Source organism: Portunus trituberculatus, chromosome 46 (assembly GCF_017591435.1).
Source record: "Portunus trituberculatus isolate SZX2019 chromosome 46, ASM1759143v1, whole genome shotgun sequence".
Lineage (NCBI taxonomy): Eukaryota > Metazoa > Arthropoda > Malacostraca > Decapoda > Portunidae > Portunus > Portunus trituberculatus.
Window position 1 is genome coordinate 25,462,381 of NC_059300.1, and position 24,960 is coordinate 25,487,340.

Here is a 24,960-nt window from a genome sequence, read left to right on the forward strand (position 1 = left end):
GAATCTGGGAAAGGAAAAGCAGAAGTACTGTATATTAAGATGCATATTAATAGAAAAGACTTACCAATCATTGTAAAATATGTGCCACCAAAAACGAATGCATGGACCATCCAAGAATATAAAGACATGATAGGTGACACTATAAGGAGTCTAACGAGAGTCATTAAAGAAAGGAGAAAAGTGTTATTAGTAGGAGACTTCAACTGTAAAGAAGTGGACTGGGAAAATTATGAAAGTGGTATGGGGGAAGAAGCCTGGGGAGAAAGATTCCTAAACCTAATGATAGATAATATGATGGATCAAAAAGTAAAGGAAAACACAAGGTTCAGAGGAAACGATGAGCTGGCGAGATTAGACCTGGTTTTTACAAGGGGTATACAAATGAATGATGATATAAGATATAAGTGCCCATTGGGAAAGAGTGATCATGTACGAGTAATATTAGAAATGGATATAGAAGAGGGAAAAGAAGATAGAGATGAATCATACAAAGGAGACCAATTAAATTACAGAAAGGCTGATATTGAGAATCTCAAAAACTATTTCAAATACGCTAACTGGGAGGAGATGGAAAACTCTTGAGGGGGTGCAAGAGAAATATAACTTATTTGTGGAAATATACAAAACAGGAGTCAGGGAATATGTCCCGAAATATAGACCTAAGGAAGAAGGAAAGATTGGTTTAACGCAAAGTGTGCCAGGGCAAAGGAGAAAAGAGATGGAGCATGGAAAAGGTGGAGGAGAAATAGAAATGCAGTAAATAAGGTAAACTTCAAGATAGCAAGAAATGAATATGTTAACACATTAAGGAAGGAAGACAGAGGAGCGATTAAGAAGTGTCCATTGGACTTTTGCAGAGAGAAGAGGTTTATATCATTGTGAGAGTGCAGCCTCTAGTATAGAGCTTAAAAATCCATGGTACAAATATATACTGAATTGCAAACCAGTAATTTATTTTCCCTTCTATCGCGTATTGGTACACCAGTGTGCCAGGCTTGGGCTGTAGCATATGATGATATATTTTTCACACTATCAACAGTACCTGAGTAAGGTGATAACTTAGTTCCAAGTGGAATGAAAAACAGAAAAGGAGAAGAGATTGTAAAACCTGAAAGTGTCAATAAACCGAAAAAAAAAAAAAAAAAGTGTTGATGTTGCTGATCAGCTCAATTCCTACTACTCGTCACTCTACAAATCAAGGAAGTGGTACAAGAAGCTGGCTCTGGAAACGATTGCTGGGTTATCAGTGACAAATGCTCAAATTCTATACAATAAATATTGCTCAGCAAAACAAGTATGCCTAAAAACCTTCATAGAATCAGTAATTCTCTCTCTTACTAAAAACATTCCAGAGGAAATTGCAAAACCAGGGAAGAGGATCTCTGATATATTGGGTGTAAGAAAAGAACATACAGGAAGCAGATGGACCAATGAAAAATGTAAGGAAGCAATGCAGAGGATGCTATGAGAAAATCTCACTGTCTGAGGGATACAAGGTGGCCACAAACAAGGCTAGGAGAGTATCCACCTATTACAATGAATGTGAGGGTCAACCACTCCTTTGCATTTCATGTTTCAACAAAAAAACATGACTTGTGTAATTAGTGATCAACATTATGATGATCTAATATTCCATATTTTCTTATATTGATTGTATTTTTGAAGTAATATGTCACCAAACATTACTTGTTATTCAGAATATTTTTTCTTTCAACAAATGAAATTATTGTATTATCATTTTTATCTTATTTTCCAGTACCTTAGCAATGCATCTGCAGTGATAATAAATACAAATTTATACACAAATTGTTTACATACTCAAGTTTAATAGAGAAAGTGATATTGCCTCAGATGTAAATGAACAAGTGAAACATTTGCTCGGTAAACGGGTGGCCCAATACGTGTTAACGTGTTGAAATGAGGAAGGAAGAGGAGACGATATATGAAAAGGACATAGTTGAAAAATGCAAGGAGCAACCGAAATTGTATTACAGATTCATAAACGAAAAAATAAGACAAAAAGAAACAATAGAAAGGTTAAAAGGAGAAAATGGGATGGTGGAAGACCCAAAAAGTATGGCAGAACTGTTAAATAATAAGTTCCAGGAGGTCTTTACTAAGGAATCCAAATTGGAAAGACCACAGGGTAATAGAGAGACCATCTATATGGAAGAAATTAAAGTAACCAAGCTTGAAATTAAAGAGTTAATGAAGAAACTGGATGAAGAAAAGGCAATGGGACCGGATGAAGTCTCAGGCAGAATACTGAAAGAATGTAGGGAAGAACTAGCAAGACCTATACACAACATCATAAAATGCTCAATAGAAAATGGAACAGTACCAGTAGAATGGAAAAGAGCTGAGGTGGTTCCCATATATAAGAGCGGAAGGAAGGAAGAACCTCTAAATTACAGACCGGTATCATTAACTAGTGTAATATGTAAGATGTGTGAAAGAGTAATAAAGAAACAATGGATCGAGTTCCTTGAAGACAACAAATTATTATCAAATAGCCAATTTGGTTTAGAAAAAAGGTCGTGTGTAACAAATTTACTGAGTTTCTACTCTAGAATAGTTGGTAGAGTACAAGAGAGAGAGGGATGGGTTGATTGTATTTACTTGGATTTAAAAAAGGCGTTTGATAAAGTGCCACATGCAAGGTTACTGTGGAAATTAGAGGAGAGCACATTGAGATGTATGGAAAATTATTTGAGGGGGGAGAGAAATAAGGACGGTAGTCAAAGATATGAAGTCCAAGTGGAGAGCAGGGGTCAGTATTGGCTCCAATACTTTTTCTCATTTATATAAACGACATGCCAGAAGGAGTGAACAGCTACATCAATCTGTTTGCGGATGATGCGAAACTGTGCAGAGTTATAAAGCACAAAGATGATTGTGAAATACTGTAAGAAGACCTAAATAAGATCTGGGAATGGAGTAAAAAGTGGGAGATGGAATTCAATGTGGACAAAAGCCATGTTATGGGAAATGGGAAAGAGTGAAAGACGACCAGTGGGAATCTATAAGATGGGAGATGGAATAGAACTGGAGAAAGTAAAAAAGGAAAAGGATTTGGGAGTGACGATGGAAGAAAATAATCAACCGGCAAGCCATATTGATAGAATTTTCAGAGAGACATATAATTTGCTAAGGAATATTGGAATAGCATTTCACTACATGGACAAAGAAATGATGAAGAAACTGATAAGTACTATAATAAGACCCAGATTGGAATATGCAGGAGGAGTGTGGACCCCTCACAAAAAGAAACACATAAGGAAGCTGGAGAGACTACAAAAAGTGACTACAAGAATGGTCCCAGAACTTAAAGGGATGACATATGAGGAGAGACTAAAGGCTATGGATCTTCCAACATTGGAACAGAAAAGGGAGAGAGGGGATCTCATACAAGTTTATAAATTGATCAACGGAATGGACCAAGTGGACAATGAGTATCTGATCCTGAGAGAAGAATATGCCAGTCGAAGCACAAGATCACATAGTAAGAAGCTGAGGAAGGGAAGATGTCTAGGAGATATTAAAAAGTATAGTTTCCCGCAAAGATGTGTTGAGACGTAGAACAATTTGAATGAAGAAGTAGTGTCTGCAACGAGTGTACACAGTTTTAAAGAAAGATTGAATAAGTGTAGATATGGAGACGGGGCCACACGAGCATAAAGCCTAGGCCCTGTAAAACTACAACTAGGTAAATACACACACACACACACACACACACACACACACACACACACACACACACACACACACACACACACACACACACACACACAAGTGTAGTGGTTAGCCACGATGAAAATGAGAGGGCTGGGTTGAGTTGTGGCGAGGCAAATGGGCAACTCAATGTGTAGTGTTCATAGCAGTAAATAGGTGGGATGTAACTTGAGGGGTTGTGGCCTCACTTTCCCGGTGTGTAGAGTGTGTTGTGGTCTCAGTCCTAACTGAAGATCGGTCTATGAGCTCTGAGCTCGTGAATGGGAAGACTGGCTGGGTACCAGCAGGCGACCATGGTGAATTACACACACACACACACACACACACACACACACACACACACACACACACACACACACACACACACACACAGGATTAAGTCATTACTGAAAAAGATCTCTGTGGAGGAAGAGGACCTATATGCTGAGGTTGAAGAAAGTGTGAGATTGGGAGCTTTTGAGGAAGGCAAGAATAGACCATTAAAATTGAAATTAAAGTCTCAGGTGGCAGCTGAGGCCTTGTTGAGGAGGGCTTGGAAACTTAAGGACTCTGAGGAAACCAAAACAATTTCCATAAGAAGAAATATGTCACAGGATGAGCGAATGAAAATGAAAGAGCTTGTAACTGAAGTGAAAGAGATGAATGACAAAAGAACAGAGGAGGAAAAGACCAAGTTTTTTTGGAGGATGAGAAATGGGAGGCTAAAGAAGTGGTGGATAAAACAGACGGAATAGACATTACATGGAAGAAAGAGACTAGGAATGGAATACAAGTGACTTACATGAATATAGATGGATTTCTGTCTAAGAGGCTAGAATTGTATGGATTACCTAAGAAATAACGAACCGGACATAATGTGTGTAGTGGAAACAAAGCTAAGGCCCGAAATAAAGCTAGATTGGTTTGTTGTAAAACACTACAAAGTATGGAGAAATGATAGAAAAAATAAAGGAGGTGGTGATATAATGGTTCTTACTAAGGAAGATCTGATAGTGAAGGAGGTGAACTATAGTAAGAGAAATGAGGAAGTGATAAGTATGCATATAACAGATGGCAAGAGGGACATTAATATTATAACAGTATACATACCACCCAGAATCAATGCTTGGGAATATGAACAGTACCAAATGGGGATGAGAAATACTCTAGACAGAATGAAGCAAGAACTCATCAGAAAGGATAGAGTGATGATAGTCGGAGACTTTAATTGTAAAGAAATAGTGTGGGAAGACTACGAAGTGGTGAACGGTGGTGAGTGGGCAGAGCAATTGTTAAAGGTACCAACAAATAACTTGATGACACAGTGGGTGAGATCACCAACAAGGTGCAGGGGACAAGATGTTGCAGCAAGGTTGGATTTGGTATTTACCAGGGGCATCTCTCTAAAAGAGGAAATTGAACATAAATGTCCCTTGGGGAGAAGCGATCATGATGTCCTAAGCTTTGAGCTGGATACGGAATTAAGCGAATAAGATTGTGGAACAGGGAGGAAAAATTAAATTATATTAGGGCAAATTATAACCATATAAGGGAGTTCTTTAATGAAATTGACTGGTCCGTGGTATACCAGGAAAGGGATATGCAATTGAAATACGATAAATTTATGGATTTGTATAACTCTGCTGTGAAAATGTTTGTGCCATATTACAGAAAGAGGACTTTAAATAATAAACAGTGGTTTAATAGAAATTGTGAAGAAGCAAAAAAGAACAAAGAAAAGGCATGGAAGAAACTTAAGAAAAACAGTGATGTACAGGGGTTACGTTCTAAAAACACAAGGAAATTTGTAAGCGAACCGATTATAACAAGTTTAACCCCTGATTTGAACTTCCATTGAGAGTAAGCAAAGCGAGAGTGCATCATATTACAATAAAAGGTTTAATGAAAGTAAAAATTATGAAGTTAAACATTTAGGTAGTTTAATTTAAATCATTATAATGTACACTAATGTATGTATGTATGTAACTTTATAATGTTGATGATCTTAACTTTATGAAGGGAGGAAGAGTGAAACGGGAAAGACACTAACCGGCAACCTGTGGAATGTAAACAAAGTGCACATCATTGTACTGCATACAAAACTTATGTACCACATTTCCACAAGGCTTTCCATTTTATTCATTGTAGAGTCATGAATTCAGGTGGTTCTTTTAGCTTGCAAGAAAGATACGGTCTCACCAGCCTTCTTAATAGAGTCTGCTGACTTGAAAATAGAGACAGTATAATATGGAGTCAAGATAGTGGCCAGCACTGCTATAGTTTTTTGGCCTGTTGTGTCTGTGAATAATATCTAGCTTCACTTGGAGAGTAAGAGACTTCCTGGTCTTCTTACGAACACTAGGCCAATTGCAGGGCATTTTGGTCTTAAGTTGAGCTAGGGAAGACATGCTGCTGCTGACGCTGTTATGTTTTGACTGGGGAGTGAGTGTTGTCCACGAAAGGCTTGATCTTGATCTTGATCTTTATTCTATAGGTGTCCCAGGTTTTTTCCTGAGGCAGGCCTTAGTACCAGCAGCTCCTGGTGTATTCAAAAGCCTGTTGCTTGCGTGATATGGTGGGGCTTTCAAATTTGGAAAAAAATTACCTGGATAAAACTTCGTTAAAGCGAGTTTGGTGTTAGAAAGAGCAAATGGTAGTAAAAGAAAAAAGAAAGTAGAAAGTTGTGTGAACTTAAAAAAGTGATGTATTATCAAGTTTACAAAACAGCAAGGAATAGATATGTTGAAGTAAGGAGAACAGCACAAAAGGAATATGAACAGAGGGTGGTGGAAAACTGTGATAGTGACCCAAAAATGTTTTACAAATTCATAAATGGAAAACTAAATATAAGGGAGGCAATATGAAAAGTAAAAATGGAGAAGAAGTATATGAGGATGCTGGAGATATAGCTGAAATTTTGAACGACAACTTTTGCAAAGTGTTTACAAAGGAGCAGCATTTTATGGGAGGAAGACCTACAGAAATAAAGCAAATGCAGGACATCATGGTCACTAAGAAAGATGTAAGGAAAATTATAAGCAATCTGGATATTAATAAATCAATGGGGTCTGATGGCATATCTAGGAGGTTGCTAAATGAATGTAAGGATCAATTGTTGAACCCAGTATTTGATATAGTGGAAACCTCCATATGAACAGGATTAGTCCCGAAAGAGTGGAAAAGAGCTGACATTGTGCCTATATATAAGAATGGTAGTAGAATGAAACCGCTAAATTATAGACCAGTATCATTGACTAGTATATTGTGCAAGGTATGTGAAGAAGTAATTAAAGCTAAGTGAAGTGAGTATCTAGAAAGTGAAAACATTCTGAGTGAAAGACAGTTTGGTTTCAGAAAAGGAAGATCGTGCGTATCCAATTTATTATGTTTTTATTCAAGAGTGACTGACATACTACAACATAGAGAGGAATGGGTGGATGCTATCTACCTGGACTTGAGAAAGGCCTTTGATAAAGTACCACACAATAGACTGATGTGGAAACTAAAGAAGATTGGAGGAGTAAATGATAAACTAGCAAAATGGATGGAAAATTACTTAATGGGAAGAGAAATGAGAACAGTGGTGAGAGGAAGGAAGTCTGAGTGGAAGAAGGTAACCAGTGGAGTTCCACAAGGGTCAGTGCTTGGTCCCATCATGTTTTTGATTTATGTTAATGATATGCCAGTAGGAATTGACAGTTACATGAACATGTTTGCAGACAATACTAAAATTATGAGGAGAGTAAAGAATGTGGAAAATTGTAACAAGTTACAGGAAGATCTTGATAAAATATATGAGTGAAGTAAGGAGTGGCAGATGGAATTTGATATAGACAAGACCCATGTTATGAAAATGGGAAGAAGTAGACACAGACCAAACTGGGATTACAGGCTGGGTGATGAGAAAATTTAAGAGACCAATGAGGAGAAAGACTTGGGAGTAATCGTGCAAAACACTTTGTCACCGGAGAAACCCATTAACAAGATTTTTTTGAAAACATATAACATGCTTGAAAATATTGGCCTTGCGTTCCACTACCTAGATGAAGGAATGATGAGGAAGATATTATGTTAATAAGACCCCAGTTAGAATATGCAGCTTGTGTCTGGTCACCGCATATGAAGAAAAATGTGAAGAAGGTAGAAAGGGTACAGAGGCTGGCAACAAGGATGGTACCAGGACTCAGGGAGTTAGACTATGAGGAAAGACTGAGGAAGCTGGGGCTGACCACATTAGAAGAGAGAAGAACAAGAGGAGACATGATAACTATGTATAAATTGGTGAACAAGATTGACATACTGGACAGAGAGTTGATAAAGGTGACCACAAGTAATCATCTCCGAGGACATGGAAAAAAAGCTAATAAAAGACATCTGTCTAAATGACGTGAGAAAATACAGTTTCCCGCATCGTAGCATTGATAAGTGGTATAAACTGAGCAGTGATGTCGTTGACGCGGTGTGTGTCAATCAGATGAAAGAGAGATATGACAGGAATGGACAAGGAGACAGGACATAGAGAGCTTAGCTCGGGCCCTGTAATACACAAATAGGTAAATACATGACGAGCCGGCGAGATTGGACCTAATTTTTACAAGGGGTGTACAAATGAATGATGATATAAGATATAAGTGCCCATTGGGAAAGAGTGACCATGTATTATTAGAAATGGATATAGAAGAGGGAAAGGAAGATAGAGACAACTCATACAAAGGAGACCGATTAAATTACAGAAAGGCTGATATTGAGAATCTCAAGAACTATTTTAAAAACGTAAACTGGGAGGAGATGGAAAACTCAAGAGACGATGCAAGAGAAGTATAACTTAATTTTGGAAATATACAAAACAGGAGTCAGGGAATATGTCCCGAAATATAGACCTAAAGAAGAAGGAAAGAAAGATTGGTTTAATGCAAGATGTGCTAGGGCAAAGGAGAAAAGAGATGGAGCATGGAAAAGGTGGAGGAGAAATAGAAATCTAGTAAATAAGGAAAACTTCAAGGCAGCGAGAAATGAATATGTTAAGGTGAGGAAGGAAGAGGAAAAGAACTTTGAAAACGACATTGTTGAAAAATGTAAGGAGCAACCAAAATTGTTCTACAGATTCATAAATGGAAAAATTAGGCAAAAAGAAACAATAGAAAGGTTAAAAGGAGAGAACGGGATAGTGGAAGACCCAAAAAGTATGGCAGAACTATTGAATAGTAAATTCCAGGAGGTCTTTACTAAGGAATCCAAATTTGAAAGGCCACAGATAATAGAGAGAGAGTCTATATGAAAGAGATTAAAGTAACCAAGCTTGAAATAAAAGAGTTAATGAAGGAACTTGATGAAGAGAAGGCAATGGGACCGGATGAAGTCTCAGGCAGAATACTGAAAGAATATAGGGAAGAACTAGCAAGTCCTATATACAACATCATAAAATGCTCAATAGAAAATGGAACACTACCAGTAGAATGGAAAAGAGCTGAGGTGGTTTTCATATATAAGAGCGGAAGGAAGGAAGAACCTTTAAATTACAGACCGGTATCACTAACTAATGTAATATGCAAGATGTGTGAAAGAATAATAAACAAACAATGGATCGAGTTCCTTGAAGATAACAAATTAATATCAAATAGCCAATTTGGTTTTAGAAAAAGACGGTCGTGTGTAACTAATTTATTGAGTTTCTATTCTAGAATAGTTGATATAGTACAAGAGAGAGAGGGATGGGTTGACTGTATTTATTTGGATTTAACCCCTTCGTGCCAGATGTTAAAAAAGCCTCCCTGTATGATATGCGGGTGGTAGTGCCGCGCGCCCGAGCGCAGGAAACTTGTGTAAGCTTGTCATACTTGTCGTCTTTGTGTACAGTACCCTCCTGAGTTTAGTGCTTGCTTTCTTCTTAAGATATAGCGCCAAACTCGAGGATCGCTAAACTCGGGGTATTGAAAACAATGTAAAAAACGCTTATTCATTCTGGCCCGGGACGAAGCTGATTTTTTTTCCTCCCCACTTTACTCCCTTATTTCAAAATACCGATAAATTGGTGGGTGTATTCAGTTTCAGTGAAGAATGCTCTTGTTAAGACGAAAAAAACTGGGATACACACTTTATTGAAAAGAACAAAAAGAGAAAAGAAATAATAAGAACTCTAACAGCACATAATCTCACTCTGGGGCATGGTCCGCTAGCGCAAAGCCTTCAAATTCGTTTCATCGGCGTTGAATATTTGACGGAGATCGTAACCGCCGCCCTCAGTCATCTGTTTCAAGACACCAATGAAACTTTCCACCTCTTCTGTAGATGCGTCTGCTGCTTCACCCAGACATCGTGCCCTCTTGAACGAGTGTCTTTTTTTTAACCTTGAGAACCAGCTATTACTAGCAGAGAAAGGTGGAGGATTGTCAATGTTTAACTTACGTGCCACTGCAGCATATATTTCTCTTGCCTTCTGTCTTACCTTACCAGAAGATATGCACACATTTCGGTCATTTTTGTCAACAATATATTTCTTCAAATAGTGTTCTGTTGTTACCATCAACTTGCTTGTAGGATGCGTGATGTGAGCAACTTGAATCACAGAGCTCCGTCGAGCGTCTTTCAGGAAATGTTTTATTTCCTCACGTTTCGCTCTTATTCCTGTAACAGTAGACTCACTAATGTTGAACAAGTTTCCAACGGCAACAGGTCCCATTCCAGCATCAAGCTTATCCAACACTTTGCCTTTTTTCTTCATGTTTAACAGTCTTTTCTTCTTACCCTGCCTCTCTGGCCTGCTTCCTTTTGCCGAAGTAGGTTTCTTCGAGCCACATGCTGCAGTGCCTCCTCTATTTCCTGACATCACAATTAATTAGCTTGCATATAAGAACTATCAAGATGCTGGTGGAAGAGGGCTAAGGATGCGTGCACACGTGGTCAGCTCAGTCAGCTAACTGCAGGAGTCTTGGGGCAGCATACGTGACGCCGCCCGGAAGTAAACGCGACCGATACTTGTCAAAGCAGCGTGAAACTCGGGGCGATACAGCGCCAAACTCGGGATGGTAAGAATTTAGGACTAAGCGCCAAACTCGAGGATCGCGAAACTCGGATAGCGCTAAACTCGGGAGGGTACTGTATTATGCTGCTATTTTTTAGTCACTATGTCGCCTTCGAAGAGGAAAGTGGACGCTTCTCTCTTCAGAGAAAAGAGAGAGAGAGAGAGAGAGAGAGAGAGAGAGAGTGACATTTGCTAATACTAGACACAAGCAGGACGCATGTAGCTTATCTTTCGAGAGGAAGAGAGGGAGGGAGGGAAGGGAGAGGGAGACGAGGAGAGGAGAGAGAGAGAGAGAGAGAGAGTGACATTTGCTAATATTTTAGACACAAGCGGGACGCATGTAGCTTATCTTTCGAGAGGAAGAGGGGGAGGGAGACGAAGGGAGGAGAGAGAGAGAGAGAGATAGGAAGTCTATGCCATTGGGTAATTTTAGACACAAGGCATGGGTAAGAGTATGATGAAAAAGATCATAAGTACTATGATAAGACCTAGGCTAGAATATGCAGCAGTGGTATGATCACCATACAGGCAGAAAGACAACCAAGAAACTAGAAAGAATCCAAAGGACTATAACAAAGATGGTTCCAGAAATAAGAGATCTTCCCTATGAAGAATGAATGAAGTGGAACTACAAACTTTGAAGGATAGATGGGAAAGAGGAGGCATAGTAATGATGTGTAAGTTAGTAAACTATGAAAAAGATAGTTAGACAAGACCTGGTATCACTGATGGAGGATGGAAATAAACGAACAAGAGGACATTCCAAGATCATGAAAAGTCTGTATCTGAGGAACATTAAGAAGTTTGATTTTCCACATAGGACAGTGAACATCTAGAATGGATTGAGCAAAGAGATTGTAGCAGTAGAAATTGTGCACAAATTTAAGGAAAAGTTGTATAAATGTAGATATGGAATCAGGTTACTATGAGGCCTGCTTGAACCATGTAATAAACAACTTTTTTTAGTAGGTAAATACAACTAAGAAAATACACACACACTTTATGAAATTTACTAAAAGAAATGGAAATACCAGTACTTCAAGAAAAATGAGTTGGAGACTTACAGTATTTGAAGTTAATTTGTGGATTGAAAAAAAATAAAAAATCCTTTTTTTGTGAGGAGATAGAGGCTGCATTTTTCTTTATATTTTAATACTTATTATAAATGGTAATGAACAGAGTCATTTTGGTGCCCTATATAAAAACCAAGAGCAATTAAGAATGGGTCACATGACTAAGGTTGTCAAGATTTGCAGGTAATTGTGATGTTATAGTTTATATATAATCAATGTTATAATTTACATATACAGTAGTCGACTTTTTTTTTTTTTTTTTTTTTTTCGCATCCAAAATGTCAATGATATGTATTCAGAATTTCAATACTATTGTTTAACAGGTCTGGAGAAGTAAAGGATAAGCAGAACAATACATATGAATTTGCAGTGTGTTCAGACTTGCCAAATCTGCCAGGTGTCAGCCTTGCCCAGACTGGCAAGACTCCTGTTCCCCTTGGATACAACAACCGGACTCTGGTGTCCAGTGACAGTGAGTATTATGGGGTTTGCTACCACAGCAAAAAAAAAAAAAAAAAAAAAAAAAAAAAAAACACTTCCACTTGTTTCCTCTTGAATCTGCACATGGTTCAAATGCACACTTTAATTGTTTTCTGTAATTCCCATCAGAGCATTGGCTGATGCTGACCTTCCTCGGGGGTCGTGCCAACCGGGCGGGTTGCAATGACAGCCACTGGCAGGGACATGTCGTCTTCATATGTGACCATGACCAAGATAAAGTTAGTTATTGTCTTTTCTGTTTGAATCATGTCATCAGTAACAAGAAGGAAGTATTGCATGAAATTAATAAATTTCCACCCAAACAGTTCAGCAAATTGCAATAAACTGCCTTAATCCAACATCTTTTCCTATGTAATTATAATTGCTTATTTATTTACTTTTAATGAATGACAAACATTCCAAAATTGTATATATACTACCTTTTAACACTTTAATTTAGTGTTGTACTTTGTGAAAGATAGAAGTCATGTCAGGTTGCATTTTTTTCATACATTTTTTTTATTAACCTCAAAAAAAAAAAAAAAAAACTTTCATATCTATAGTATTTCTATGCCATGAATGAAGTGTGGCTACCATATGATTTTTATTTTTGAATTTTCTTCCCTTTTCAAAAGATATCAGACTAGGGATGGGGGAATTTTATATTTATATTCTTAAAGATTTATTCTCACCTTTACATACACATTCCACAACCCTATAGTGTGTGTAATAATTTGTACTTCTTTACTTCAAAAATACCTATAAATAAACAAGAATTGTGTGTCAAACAGAATGGGTGAATATGCATCTGGCAACATATCACTGATTGCTCACTTTTATTCATTCTCTTTCATTCTTAATTTCCTTCAGGCTCGTTCTTTTATCCTCTTTACTCTGTCTTCTAAAATTTTCATATGATCAGCTTTTAGCTTCTAGAACTTATTTCACTCTCCCTTTACATTCTAAACATTATCTTATACTTGTTCAGTTTTCCATATGTTTATATTTCTTGTCCTTATGTGTTCTTTTGAAATAATTTTTACCATTTATTAAAAATTTCAGATTGACATGAAAGTTCTTGATGACTCCAATTCCACGTTGAAGTTTTCTGCAATGTTTGTTGTGCGCCACCAAAGCATTTGTTCCCTGTCTCAGAAAGGCCTCAGTGGTGGTGCCATATTCTTCATTCTGTGAGTAGTTGTTCATTTGTATAACCTTATTCCATCAATGCCAATGCATCAAAGACTTGCAGGTATTAAAAATCTGATGAACTAGTAAACTTGTGTGCTATGAATATTGTCTTGTGGTAAAACCCATCAATTCAGAAAATGTTCCTTTATATTTTTAATCATGTTTATTTTTCTTTGATATATACATTGTTTGTCATAAATAAGAAGTTAAGCTTAAGTCTGAAGTTGCATTGGACTTTATGATGTAAGTATATTTTTTGGCTATAGGCACAAAGAAATGAAGTAAGAAAAATTTTGCTTTATACAGCATATGTCCTGCAAGAAAGTGAGGTGGAAAGAGATCAAAATGGACACTTCAGAAGTGTTTTGATGTTCCTGTCATAAAGCAGACTAAGTTTTAGGAAAGAGAAAATCACAAATAGGCAAAGTTCCAGAGTTTATCAGTTTAAAATGGTGAAGATAGTTGAGTAATTCTTGCATGAGAAAAACAAACATAACAAGGTTGAGAGTATTTAGAATGTTTTATAATGTGAGGCTGTATGAATGGAGAAGGCATGCATGTAGCAATTTTTTAGGAACACTAACTATGGAAATAATTGTAAAGGATTGCAAGATAAGCAACAATGTGGTGTTTAGAGATGGAAAAAACAATCGATGAGTTCAGGCAAGATGCTTTTGGCTCCGCCCTGTTTAGTAAAGCTGTATGAGTGGAACTTCCCTATGTATTGAAGCTCTGTTCCATACAAAGACTGATAAAACCATATAAAGTTAACAGTTAAGAAGAGGAAAAGAATTAGGAGAGGCAACACAGTACTCTTCATTTTATGTGCTGTGAAATTCAAGTATTTTCAAGTATTTCTATAAAAATATTCAGGAAGTGGCAGTCAGTCAGACTTCTTTAGGATTATTCATGTTGAAATTCTCTCTCTCTCTCTCTCTCTCTCTCTCTCTCTCTCTCTCTCTCTCTCTCTCTCTCTCTCTCTCTCTCTCTCTCTCTCTCTCTCTTTCCCATTTTCAGGGTTTTGGTCAGTTTTTCTTTGTACTTCACCTTTGGCTTCTTGTACCTGCGGCTGGTGAGAGGAGCAAAAGGGGTTGAGCAGATACCAAACCGCAAGTTCTGGTTTAGAGTTGGAAACCTGCTTGCAGTAAGTATTCATAAAGCTCCAAGGTATTGCATGAATGGACTGTAAAATTGTAAATTACTTGATTATAAATTCTCACATTGTTATATATATATATATATATATATATATATATATATATATATATATATATATATATATATATATATATATATATATATACAGGGTGCGGCAACATAACTTCCTTTTTCCAAAAGGCAATAAAACAAGATGTATAAATCAGAAAGGTTTTAATTTTGTTTCATAATGATAGTACATATTTAAAGTTTTGTTTCGCACAGTTTTGAAAATCATATCAGGTAGGTGACGTCCCCCATTGTCCATACACTGCATAAACTGATTTTGGGTGTTTGCCATGACCCTCACCAGCGTATCAGTGGGTATATTGGCAATTTCTTCTCGAAAGTTGGCCTTCAAGTCTGGTAGGCTTCTCGAGCGGTTGACATAAACACGGGATTTCAAATATACCCACAAATAAAAATCACAAGGTGACAAATCGGGGGAACGGGCTGGCCACTCCAAATCGCCCCTTATTGAAATGAGGCGCTCCGGAAAGTGTTCCCTCAAAACAACCATCAATGCCCTTGAAGTGTGAGCTCCGTCCTGTTGAAACCAAATATCCCCTAGGTCCAATTCTTCAATTCATGGAAAAAAAAATTCCTCCAACATTTTTACGTACCGGTCTGAATTAACTGTCACTGTGACCTCTTTTTCTTCAAAAAACCAAGGACCAACAATTCCAGTGGAGGAAATTGCACACCACACTGTGACTTTAGGTGAATGCAAAGGCCTTTCATGCAATTCACGGGGATTGGTGTCAGCCCAGTAGCACATGTTTTGTTTGTTGACGCATTTAGTCAAATGAAAATGTGCTTCATCACTAAAGTAAACAATAGCGTCTTCAGGAACGTTTTCGAGAATTGCCTCACATGCGTTCCTTCGTGAAGTGAAATCACGTACGGAGAGTTCTTGCACAAGCGTCATCTTGTAAGGATGGTAATGAAGATCATCATGAAGTATTCGCCTCACTGAACGATCGGAAAGTGCAAGGTCAGAGGCATGTTTGCACGCAGAACGTCGTGGGGATTGCAAGATTGAAGCTCTCACTGCCTCAATGTTCTCAGGTGTTCTGATGGGCCAAGGTACTCCAGTTCTTTGTCGTGTCGTACTCCCGGTTTGCTTGAACGTAGTGACCCATGTAACAATTGATTTCCGGTCCGGAGCAGGGCCTCTCGGGGCTACATTGAAATGATTTTGAAAGGCACGCTGGGTTGCAATCACAGACTGTCGATTCAAAAAGTAAGCTTCAACGGCAAATGCATGCTCCTCACTACTCCAATGCATGATAGCGACTGACTGTATTTCCAAAAAAACTTTCGTAACTGCCCTGTCAAATGAAACCATGCCCACCCCGCTACTACGTCTACACCCAGACTGCCACGCATTATAAAAAAGGAAGTTATGTTGCCGCACCCTGTGTATATATATATATATATATATATATATATATATATATATATATATATATATATATATATATATATATATATATATATATATATATATATATATATATATATATATATATATATATACAGTGGTACCATGGGTTTTACCTGCCTCAGTATGTGACCAAACCTTTCCTGACATCCTGAGTTTGTAACCCAGACAAAATTTGTTTCTTATGGGAATTATAATGCAGAGGAGGAAGTGGGGATTCCCATTTTCCTTTCCACTGGTTATCTCTAATGATGAACAGAGACTACAGTGATGTTGGCTGCAGGATGTTCAACCTGACTCCTTTCAGCATTAATTGTTTTATCCACTTTACTTAATGTCATGTGAAATGGGCTATAGTAAAATAATTACAGTAAGAAAGAGTGAATGGGCTATATATAGTAAAAGAATTACAGTAAGAAAGAGTGAGAGAGTGATTTTTTTTTTTTTTTTTTTTTTTCTCTCTCTAAAGGATGGATGTGAAACTGTTCTCCGATGTGACCGTTACTGTGGAGCAGGTGAGCGTCCATCCAGCAGCTACAGTGGCTATTCCCCAATTGACGAGCAGCTGGCACAAGACCTGCAGGACGGTGACAGGGACTCAGCCTTGCTCAGCCCGTAGGAAGCAGGGAAAGTGTGAAGTCAGCAGCAGGTAGTGGTTGTTGTATAATTATTGAACTTTGTTTTGTAAGGACCAGATGAGTATTGTTAGTGGCCTATCAATATTTTCAGGACTAAAAATTTTGTAATTACAATAAACTGTGTATAAGTCAGACCAATTGGGGAGAAAGCCAATCCAAGTTATTAAAAAATCTGAGTTACTAAAGGGATATTTTTTATTGATTTTATATATTATTATATATGTATTTTTTTTTACATTATGTATTACCACTAAAAGTTGAAATGGTCTGTGTAATGGATTACATAAACAGGCACTAAATACATGACATGCACACACACACACACACACACACACACACACACACACACACACACACACCGCGTAATTTAGTGGTTAGCACGCTCAACTCAAAATCGAGAGGGCCGGGTTTGAGTCCCGGAGCGGTGAGGTAAATGGGCAAGCCTCTTAATGTGCGGCCCCTGTTCACCTAGCAGTAAATAGGTACGGGATGTAACTCGAGGGGTTGTGGCCTCGCTTTCCCGGTGTGTGGAGTGTGTTGTGGTCTCAGTCCTACCCGAAGATCGGTCTATGAGCTCTGAGCTTGCTCCATAATGGGGAAGACTGGCTGGGTGACCACCAGACGACCGAGGTGAATCACACACACACACACACACACACACACACACATATGCACACATGCACAAGCACACACGTGCACACACACCCACACACACGCACACACACCCACACCCACACACACACACACACACACACACACACACACACACACACACACACACACACACACACACACCTATATAAGGCTTGCCCTGCACCAACAGCATCTTCAGCTTCCTAACTGACATGGAAGACAAAGGCAACAAATGGCTACAGAGTAAGTGAAAACTGAAGGAGACATAATTCCTCAAATGACTTGGACGATGAAAGAGCTATCAGTGATATTTTAGCCAGTATCTAAGCCATGTGGCTGAAAAATTACTCAAAGGACAAAAAATGCCTACCAATGCACTTGGTATAGAACATAAAAAATAAATTAATTAATTAAATAAATATCCTGAAAGTATCTGACATGCAATATATGGTTTATTTGGATCCAACTAAAGCAGAGTTTACTGTATGTTTAAAATTCTATAAACCTAAAGGTATTGAAAACTGAGGCAGAGTTTTGGGATTAATATGCAGGTTTCATTGTTACTGTTCTGTCCAAATATTTAGTTGAGCTAAATACTTTTATTTGTTGTACAGTAGTGTTTCAATTCACATATGTCTGAAATACATTGATGTGGAACAAGCATTGCAAATTTATCAAAATCATTTGAAATTGTTCACTATTTATCAATAATGCTGTTTCCAGTTCTTTGTGTTATCAATTTTTTTACAACATAATTTTTGGGGAGGCATATGCTGGCACTAAAAATGCATCACTCACATAGATTAGCATGCTACTATGATTATAGTTAATACAGAAATGATCTCTTCATTGTAACTATGTGGTTATAGCACATTTCAGATTATTTGAAGATTACAACCAAAATTTTGTGCCTCATACAGAACAGTATGTCATGAGATTTGTTGGGGTGTAGCTTTCATGGGGTGGAACAAACTAGAGTCATGTTACAAGCACAAGACATGTCACCCTTCCTCATGCAAACCAGGCAGTAAAACCACCATGCTTTCTCTTTTTCAATATAAAACATAAGTTCTTATCAGTATTTGTTTGCATATGTGCATATTTGTTGCTGTATCATTGTATTACATTCTTATAGTATATGCTTGTGTTCTCTCTCTCTCTCTCTCTCTCTCTCTCTCTCTCTCTCTCTCTCTCTCTCTCTCTCTCTCTCTCTCTCTCTCTCTCTCTCTCTCTCTCTCTCTCTCTCTCTCTCTCTCTCTCTCTCTCTCTCTCTCTCTCTCTCTCTCTCTCTCTCTCTCTCTCTCTCTCTCTCTCTCTCTCTCTCTCTCTCTCTCTCACACACACACACACACACACACACACACTAATCAATCTGTCATCTCTTGTATTGTCATCTTACAGTTTAGCATAAGAGATTTTGATGTCCTACCTTAGTCCTAGTTTATAAAAATGCTGATATTGTAAATACCTAAGTTAATAATACTAGTGTTTTCATATAATTGCACACTTGCTATTTCCAGTGTATACCTAATATAGCTGTACATAGTATTCTGAAGTGTGTGTGTGTGTGTGTGTGTGTGTGTGTGTGTGTGTGTGTGTGTGTGTGTGTGTGTGTGTGTGCAAGAAAAGCATTACATTGGTACTATTGCATTGTACATTTATTGTTTTCCAGTTTGACCTTAAATTCATGAATATCCCTTGCTTGAACCACTTCTTTGTTCTTGTTGGTTGTCTTTACAGAAAGTTGCATTTCTTATTGTCACTCCTGCATTGATTCCTTTAATTTCTTTCTATGTCCTCTTGTAATTCCTGAGTACCACACATATGGGTCTTCTTTGTTGATCCTCCCTAATTCTTTGAAAACTCCATACACTGCAGTTAAATCTCCTCTTTCTTTTTATTCCTCTAGGCCTGGAAAATTTCTGTCTTTCTTGATAAAAAATCTATCAGATTAAGATATATATATATATATATATATATATATATATATATATATATATATATATATATATATATATATATATATATATATATATTTTTTTTTTTTTTTTTTTTTTTTTTTTCCGTAATAATCCTAAAGTCTGTTCATCCAAAGAATCCAGGCCGCCACTAAATCTTCCCGACACTTAAATTTTCTTCAAGTACATTTATTTTTCTTCAAACTATAAACTTGTATATCTATTGAGTTAAGTGAAGAAAAATAAATGTACTTGAAGAAAATTTAAGTGTCGGGAAAGTTTAGTGGCGGCAGGGGTGGGCAGGGCTGCCAACCGAAGTAGCAGTTTCGGCCTGGATTCTTTGGATGAACGAACTATAGTATCATTCTTGTGCAGTAACCAAATCAGTGTTGCATTTCTAAGTATGGCTTGAATAATTGTTACTGTCATATCCTTCATCATATTCCAGATGGTGTAATGCTGTTCTTTTATATCTCAGTAGATTTTGTATCCTTTCAGTGATCTTATTGATTTGTCTATCCCAACATGAGGTTTACACCCAGCCTCAGTATACACTTGCAGAGAATGTTGAGCAGTTGTGCTGCTGGGATATTAATAATGAGTTCATTGAGATGTTGCTTTTGTATTTGTTTTTGCCTAGAAACAAGAAAATGTAGAAATAAAAAAAAAATCTTTGTTTTCTTAAGTAGAGGTAATTGTCTCATGAATAGCTTTGATGATATGGTAATTTTTCTGTACTTATAGTAAGAACATTATGTATGTTTGGCTACTTGTCACTGTATGTGTGTGTGTGTGTGTGTGTGTGTGTGTGTGTGTGTTGTGTGAGAAATAACATGTCACTTTATTTCCATGGTTTCCCAATATTTTTGCTTTATACTTGTAAAACTAGTTTGTATTATTAGAGATCATATCCATGACCCATTTTCTATGGCATTGCACAATTTTCAAGTCAGTCGATAAAATAACACAACAATGATATTATTTTTACTCCACTTTGTTGACATGCCTCATCCAGATATTATCACAGGTCATCAGAATTTTAGCATGAAAAGATAATGACAGTTGAAATAACTGTAATGCATCATGTATACAAATTGAATTTTTTTTATAATGATATGCATTTTTATCAGTCACACATGGATCTAGAACAGTGGTTTTCATCATAGTCCTATGTGGAAGTGCCTGAATATATTTAGAATTTCATACAAATTAAGATTTAGCATTCAAGATGAAGTATTAGGGATAGTTTTTCTATAATTTTGTAATTTCTAAATTATCGTAAGTTTATGGCTAAACCCTTAGCCAGTGTCAGCCAGTGTCATCAGTTATTGAAAAGTGCTGAAGAAAAGATAATCTCCAGGTTACTACTGGCTGTCTCTTTGCAGCAGAAATAAGGTTTCACTGTACTGTGTGAAGCTTTAGCTGTTCCATTGTATGGTGTTCTGAAGTTCTAAGAAATTCCCCTAAGTAATTGCTATGATGGGAATGCATAGAGCAGCTGCCAACCAGTTCACAAAAGGATGCCTGAAACATTTTGGGATAATTTTGATCAACCACAGCAAGCCCATTTAATAGTGATATATGCTGCAACTAGTCATATAGTAATAACACAAATACATATAGTAATGATTTATGCCATGCCAATATTAGCAACAGCCACTATTAAATGGTTTGGCTTATATGTGATCTATATAGAGAGACTGCAGTGATATGGGACACTTGAAATTTTGACTTTATTTTTAGACTGTACCATGATGTAGAAGAGCTCTGTATTCTTAACATACTTTGGTTAGAGAAATCTTTTCATATTTGAAAAGTAAACATAAGCATTCACACTCACTAGCAAGGTTGTGCCAAGGACTTCTGATCTGAATGTAATCATCAAAAATTATTCAACATACCTACAAATCTTGATCTGGAATATATTCTAGTCCCTACAAAACCTGATCTAGAGTATGTTTTAGCTCTTTATCTGTAACGTTCCTTCTTATGCAGAATATTATATCTACAATATTTAAATAAATATTTCAAAGTTTGATGTTGCTATACAAATATATAAGAGGCACAAACAATTGATGGATCATTCCATCACCAGGGAGCAGAGTGAATGAGCGAGCTCAGAACATTTGTTTATTTGAGAGCTTAAAGAGCACACATGTATTGTCAGTAATGCACAGTCTCTAAGATACAGATGTTTTCTCATGTGTCATTATATGTAATCTTCCCATAATTAATTAATTTACCTTGTTTTTCATAATTTCAGTTGTTTGTATGCAACGGTGATCTCATCTATTAATTAGTTAGATGACCTCATTTATTATAGCCTTTTGTTTGTTATGATATCCATTTTAACTACTTCATTTATTTTATTTGTTCCAGTATCCAGTGCAATCTACTAAACAGAGCAGAGAACCTGAAATTAGATTAGTAATTGAGAGTATATTATTCTTCCTTGATTTTGCTCAATTTTTTATATTCCTATGTGACATTGAACACTAACCACTTCTGTATGAAAAGAAGAGATACAACTGGCCATCTAAGCCTTTTACAGCTGCCATCACATTCCCTTGCAGTGTTCACTATATTTCAATCTGCGACTCTGTTTCCCACTTACCTAATTTGAAGTTACATCTTCATTTCAGAGATCACTTCCTTTCTCACTTTCATTTGCAGACACCTGGATAAGAGTTAAAGCTGAAAATGATCAGGAAAGTACAACTCTGAACAACAAAAAGATTCTTGGTGTTTCAGATTGCCATTGCTGCTGCTCTCAACCCATCACCATAGATCCTTGTGCATTCTGTAGTACATACATATTCAGTTTCTCATATTGGGCTATTTCCAGATGTTGACAATTTTTTGTTTATTTTGCTCAGGCAGAGCATGGATATCTGAGATCTAGAGTGGCAGTTCTACTATGTGTTCATTCTAAAATAATATCAAAAGATGTGATTAATGAAAGTGGTTTTAATGTGGAATTTTGTTAAGAGAATATTTGTTAGGACAGGTCAGGTCATTAGCATGTAGTTGTGGCACCAGGTGAGAGTTAATGTTGTAGTTCAGCATGTGTTGTGCATATGCTTACATCAGTGTCCTACAGTGATAATGAAATTATCTGTGATGATAAGCCGAGCCTTCCTTCTAGAGCACATTCTGTATTTCAGAGGAAGTAAATATGTACACTTTTATTGTGTCAGGTCTACATCTTCATCTGAACTTGTGTGTTAAGCTGTACTTGTTTGTAGGTCCACTAGGACAATTTGCACTACTATTTTCATATTGTTGGAGTTGAAATGATAAATTTGAACATCTATATTTTTATAGAAAATTACTTTTTTTTTAATTAGGTTGTCTATATTGGTTGTACAGAAATGTTTACTGTTTTCACATTTCTTAATGGTCTGGGATTCTGGCTTTTAATTTTAAGTATAATATGAAACATTAACTAAATGAATAAATAGATTTTTCAGTCATGTTTCTGTCATTCATGTCTTTATACCCACGTAATAGCCCTTCTAAAAGGAGAGCATCTACATAAGATCTTCTCTAGTAGTACCTCATCTGTTTGTGTAGTGACTGGATGTGAAAGGGCACCCATAATTGTCTGGAAATTAATATGACAGTTACTTGATGCTCCTTATACCACTTGTCACAAGTTCATCTCTGGCCAAGTTAGCTCTCAACTGGAAAACTCCCCCTCAAATCAATTTCCCATTGTCTAGTATACATTTGATATGGCATATAGTAGTGGATGAATCTTGAAAGTGGACTGAATGAATTGAATAAAATCTGGATGTTGATGATAAAAGGAAGATGGTGAGTTCTTTTAGAAGAAAGTAAAGGTATGTAGCTTTAGATTATCATACAGGCAGCAAGGATATCTCATGGGTTCACTTGCAAAGGAGAAATATATCAAAACTCTATTAGCCACCTTTCTCTTATCAACATTAATGTATGCATGAGAAAAAGAATGGACTTGGCACATGTCAAAATTGTATGCTGCAAAAGCATGTAAGCAGAGGCGGTCCTGGCTAGTTTTGCACCCTGGGCGAACAATCTATTGGTGCCTCCCCCCCCACCCCTCTTTGAATGTATCATGGAAAAAAGGTCAAAGAAACCATCAGGCTTATGATTTCTTTGACCTTTTTTCCATGACATTCGAAATTATCACCTTTTCCATCCAGTCCAGATTGACGTAATGTAAACAATATTACATAGATGATGCAGGCACAGATTTGCCATTTTTTGTTTGTTTTTTGGAGGGGAACTTTTCAATTTTATGAATTAAGATTTATTTGGAAGCAGAAGTTTGTGTTGTGTGGCCTGGTATTATAATAATGCAGAGGTATCAGTCTATCCTCCGCTCCCTCCCTCCCCCTTGGTTTTCCTCTGAGTGACACTCTCTCTACAACGGCAGGTTGATCCCCTTCTCCCCTCCCCCCCTCACCTTTTCTGACAGACACACAACCAGTATAACTCTCAGCAACAAGTTGATGCGATAATAGGAGCGTATCAGCGCGCCCACTGCACCAACTTGACGTGGAAATGAGCGGTATTAGTTTAGAAAACCGGCGATTTTTTTTTTTTTTTTTTTTTTTTTTTAAGGACGCTCGTGCGCCCCGAAATAGATTGCGCCCTGGGTGGTCGCCGGCTCTGCATGTGAGGGCAAGATGGGTGGGTGAGAACAGTGAATATGTGTAATATGAGAGGTAGAACGAGGAAAGATGAGTACATACAATGATATGTTATGTTCATAGTGAAGGATGATAAAAATGAAGAAATTATAAAGAATCCGACAGAAATTGAAGGTTCACATAGTTTGAAGGTAACAAGATAAAGCAATGTAATAGTTACAGGTTTGAAAGAAGTGTTGGGGGAGGCAGAACGTTTAAATTAACAACAGGAAATAAAGTAGTTTTGATAAGAAAGGTGGAGGTTCCGCTGTCGTGTGTTATGATTGTATGAGATAAAGTTTCCAGTTAAAATGGAGCTTAAAAACACGTTTTATGTGGTAAGAATAAAATACGAAGGATAAAGCTCGGTCCTTGATCCACAATTATTGTGCCAACTCAGCTATAGCCAGTGTGCACTGCAGCCAGAGCGTTACCCTTTCATGGAGAAAGAAAAAAACAGTGTATACTGTATATGTACTGTACCTATATATGTATGTATGAATGTGTATAAACATACGGATATAGATTTTGTGAAATTTGATCGTTCCTCCACAATGCTGTAATGATTTCTTGTATTCTACCTAGTAACGGCCCTGGAGACTATTAATTGTAGCGGCAGTAGGAACTTCCTCTTCCTAGCTTTCATCTCTCCTTCCTTGCACAGGTAAAATTTTCCTAGTGTACGTTCGCACCACATTGTGTGATGACAGGAGCCCCCACTACTCGCATACTGTATGAAGTATATACATAACCTGAAGAAATACGTCTATATCTGTTCTAGTAAGTATTGTTGAACTATGGCAGGTAATGAAGTCACTTACAACTTAACCTTGACGAGACTTCCTAGCGAATATAATGGCACGTAGTGGATAGCTACTTATCTCTCTCTCTCTCTCTCTCTCTCTCTCTCTCTCTCTCTCTCTCTCTCTCTCTCTCTCTCT

At 37.2% G+C, this 24,960-nt stretch overlaps 1 protein-coding gene across 1 annotated transcript in view; it reads left to right on the forward strand.

Annotated features, from left to right (window-relative positions):
* LOC123519783 (cation-dependent mannose-6-phosphate receptor-like) overlaps positions 1-16,940 on the forward strand; it is a 33,512-nt gene extending 16,572 nt beyond the window's left edge. The window contains exons 4-8 of the mRNA XM_045281289.1: positions 12,129-12,277; positions 12,415-12,524; positions 13,348-13,475; positions 14,494-14,620; positions 16,587-16,940. Coding sequence (XP_045137224.1) covers positions 12,129-12,277; positions 12,415-12,524; positions 13,348-13,475; positions 14,494-14,620; positions 16,587-16,736 — 664 coding nt within the window. The 3' untranslated portion in view covers positions 16,737-16,940. The remainder of the gene's footprint in view (positions 1-12,128; positions 12,278-12,414; positions 12,525-13,347; positions 13,476-14,493; positions 14,621-16,586) is intronic.
* The last annotated feature ends 8,020 nt before the right edge of the window (positions 16,941-24,960 follow it).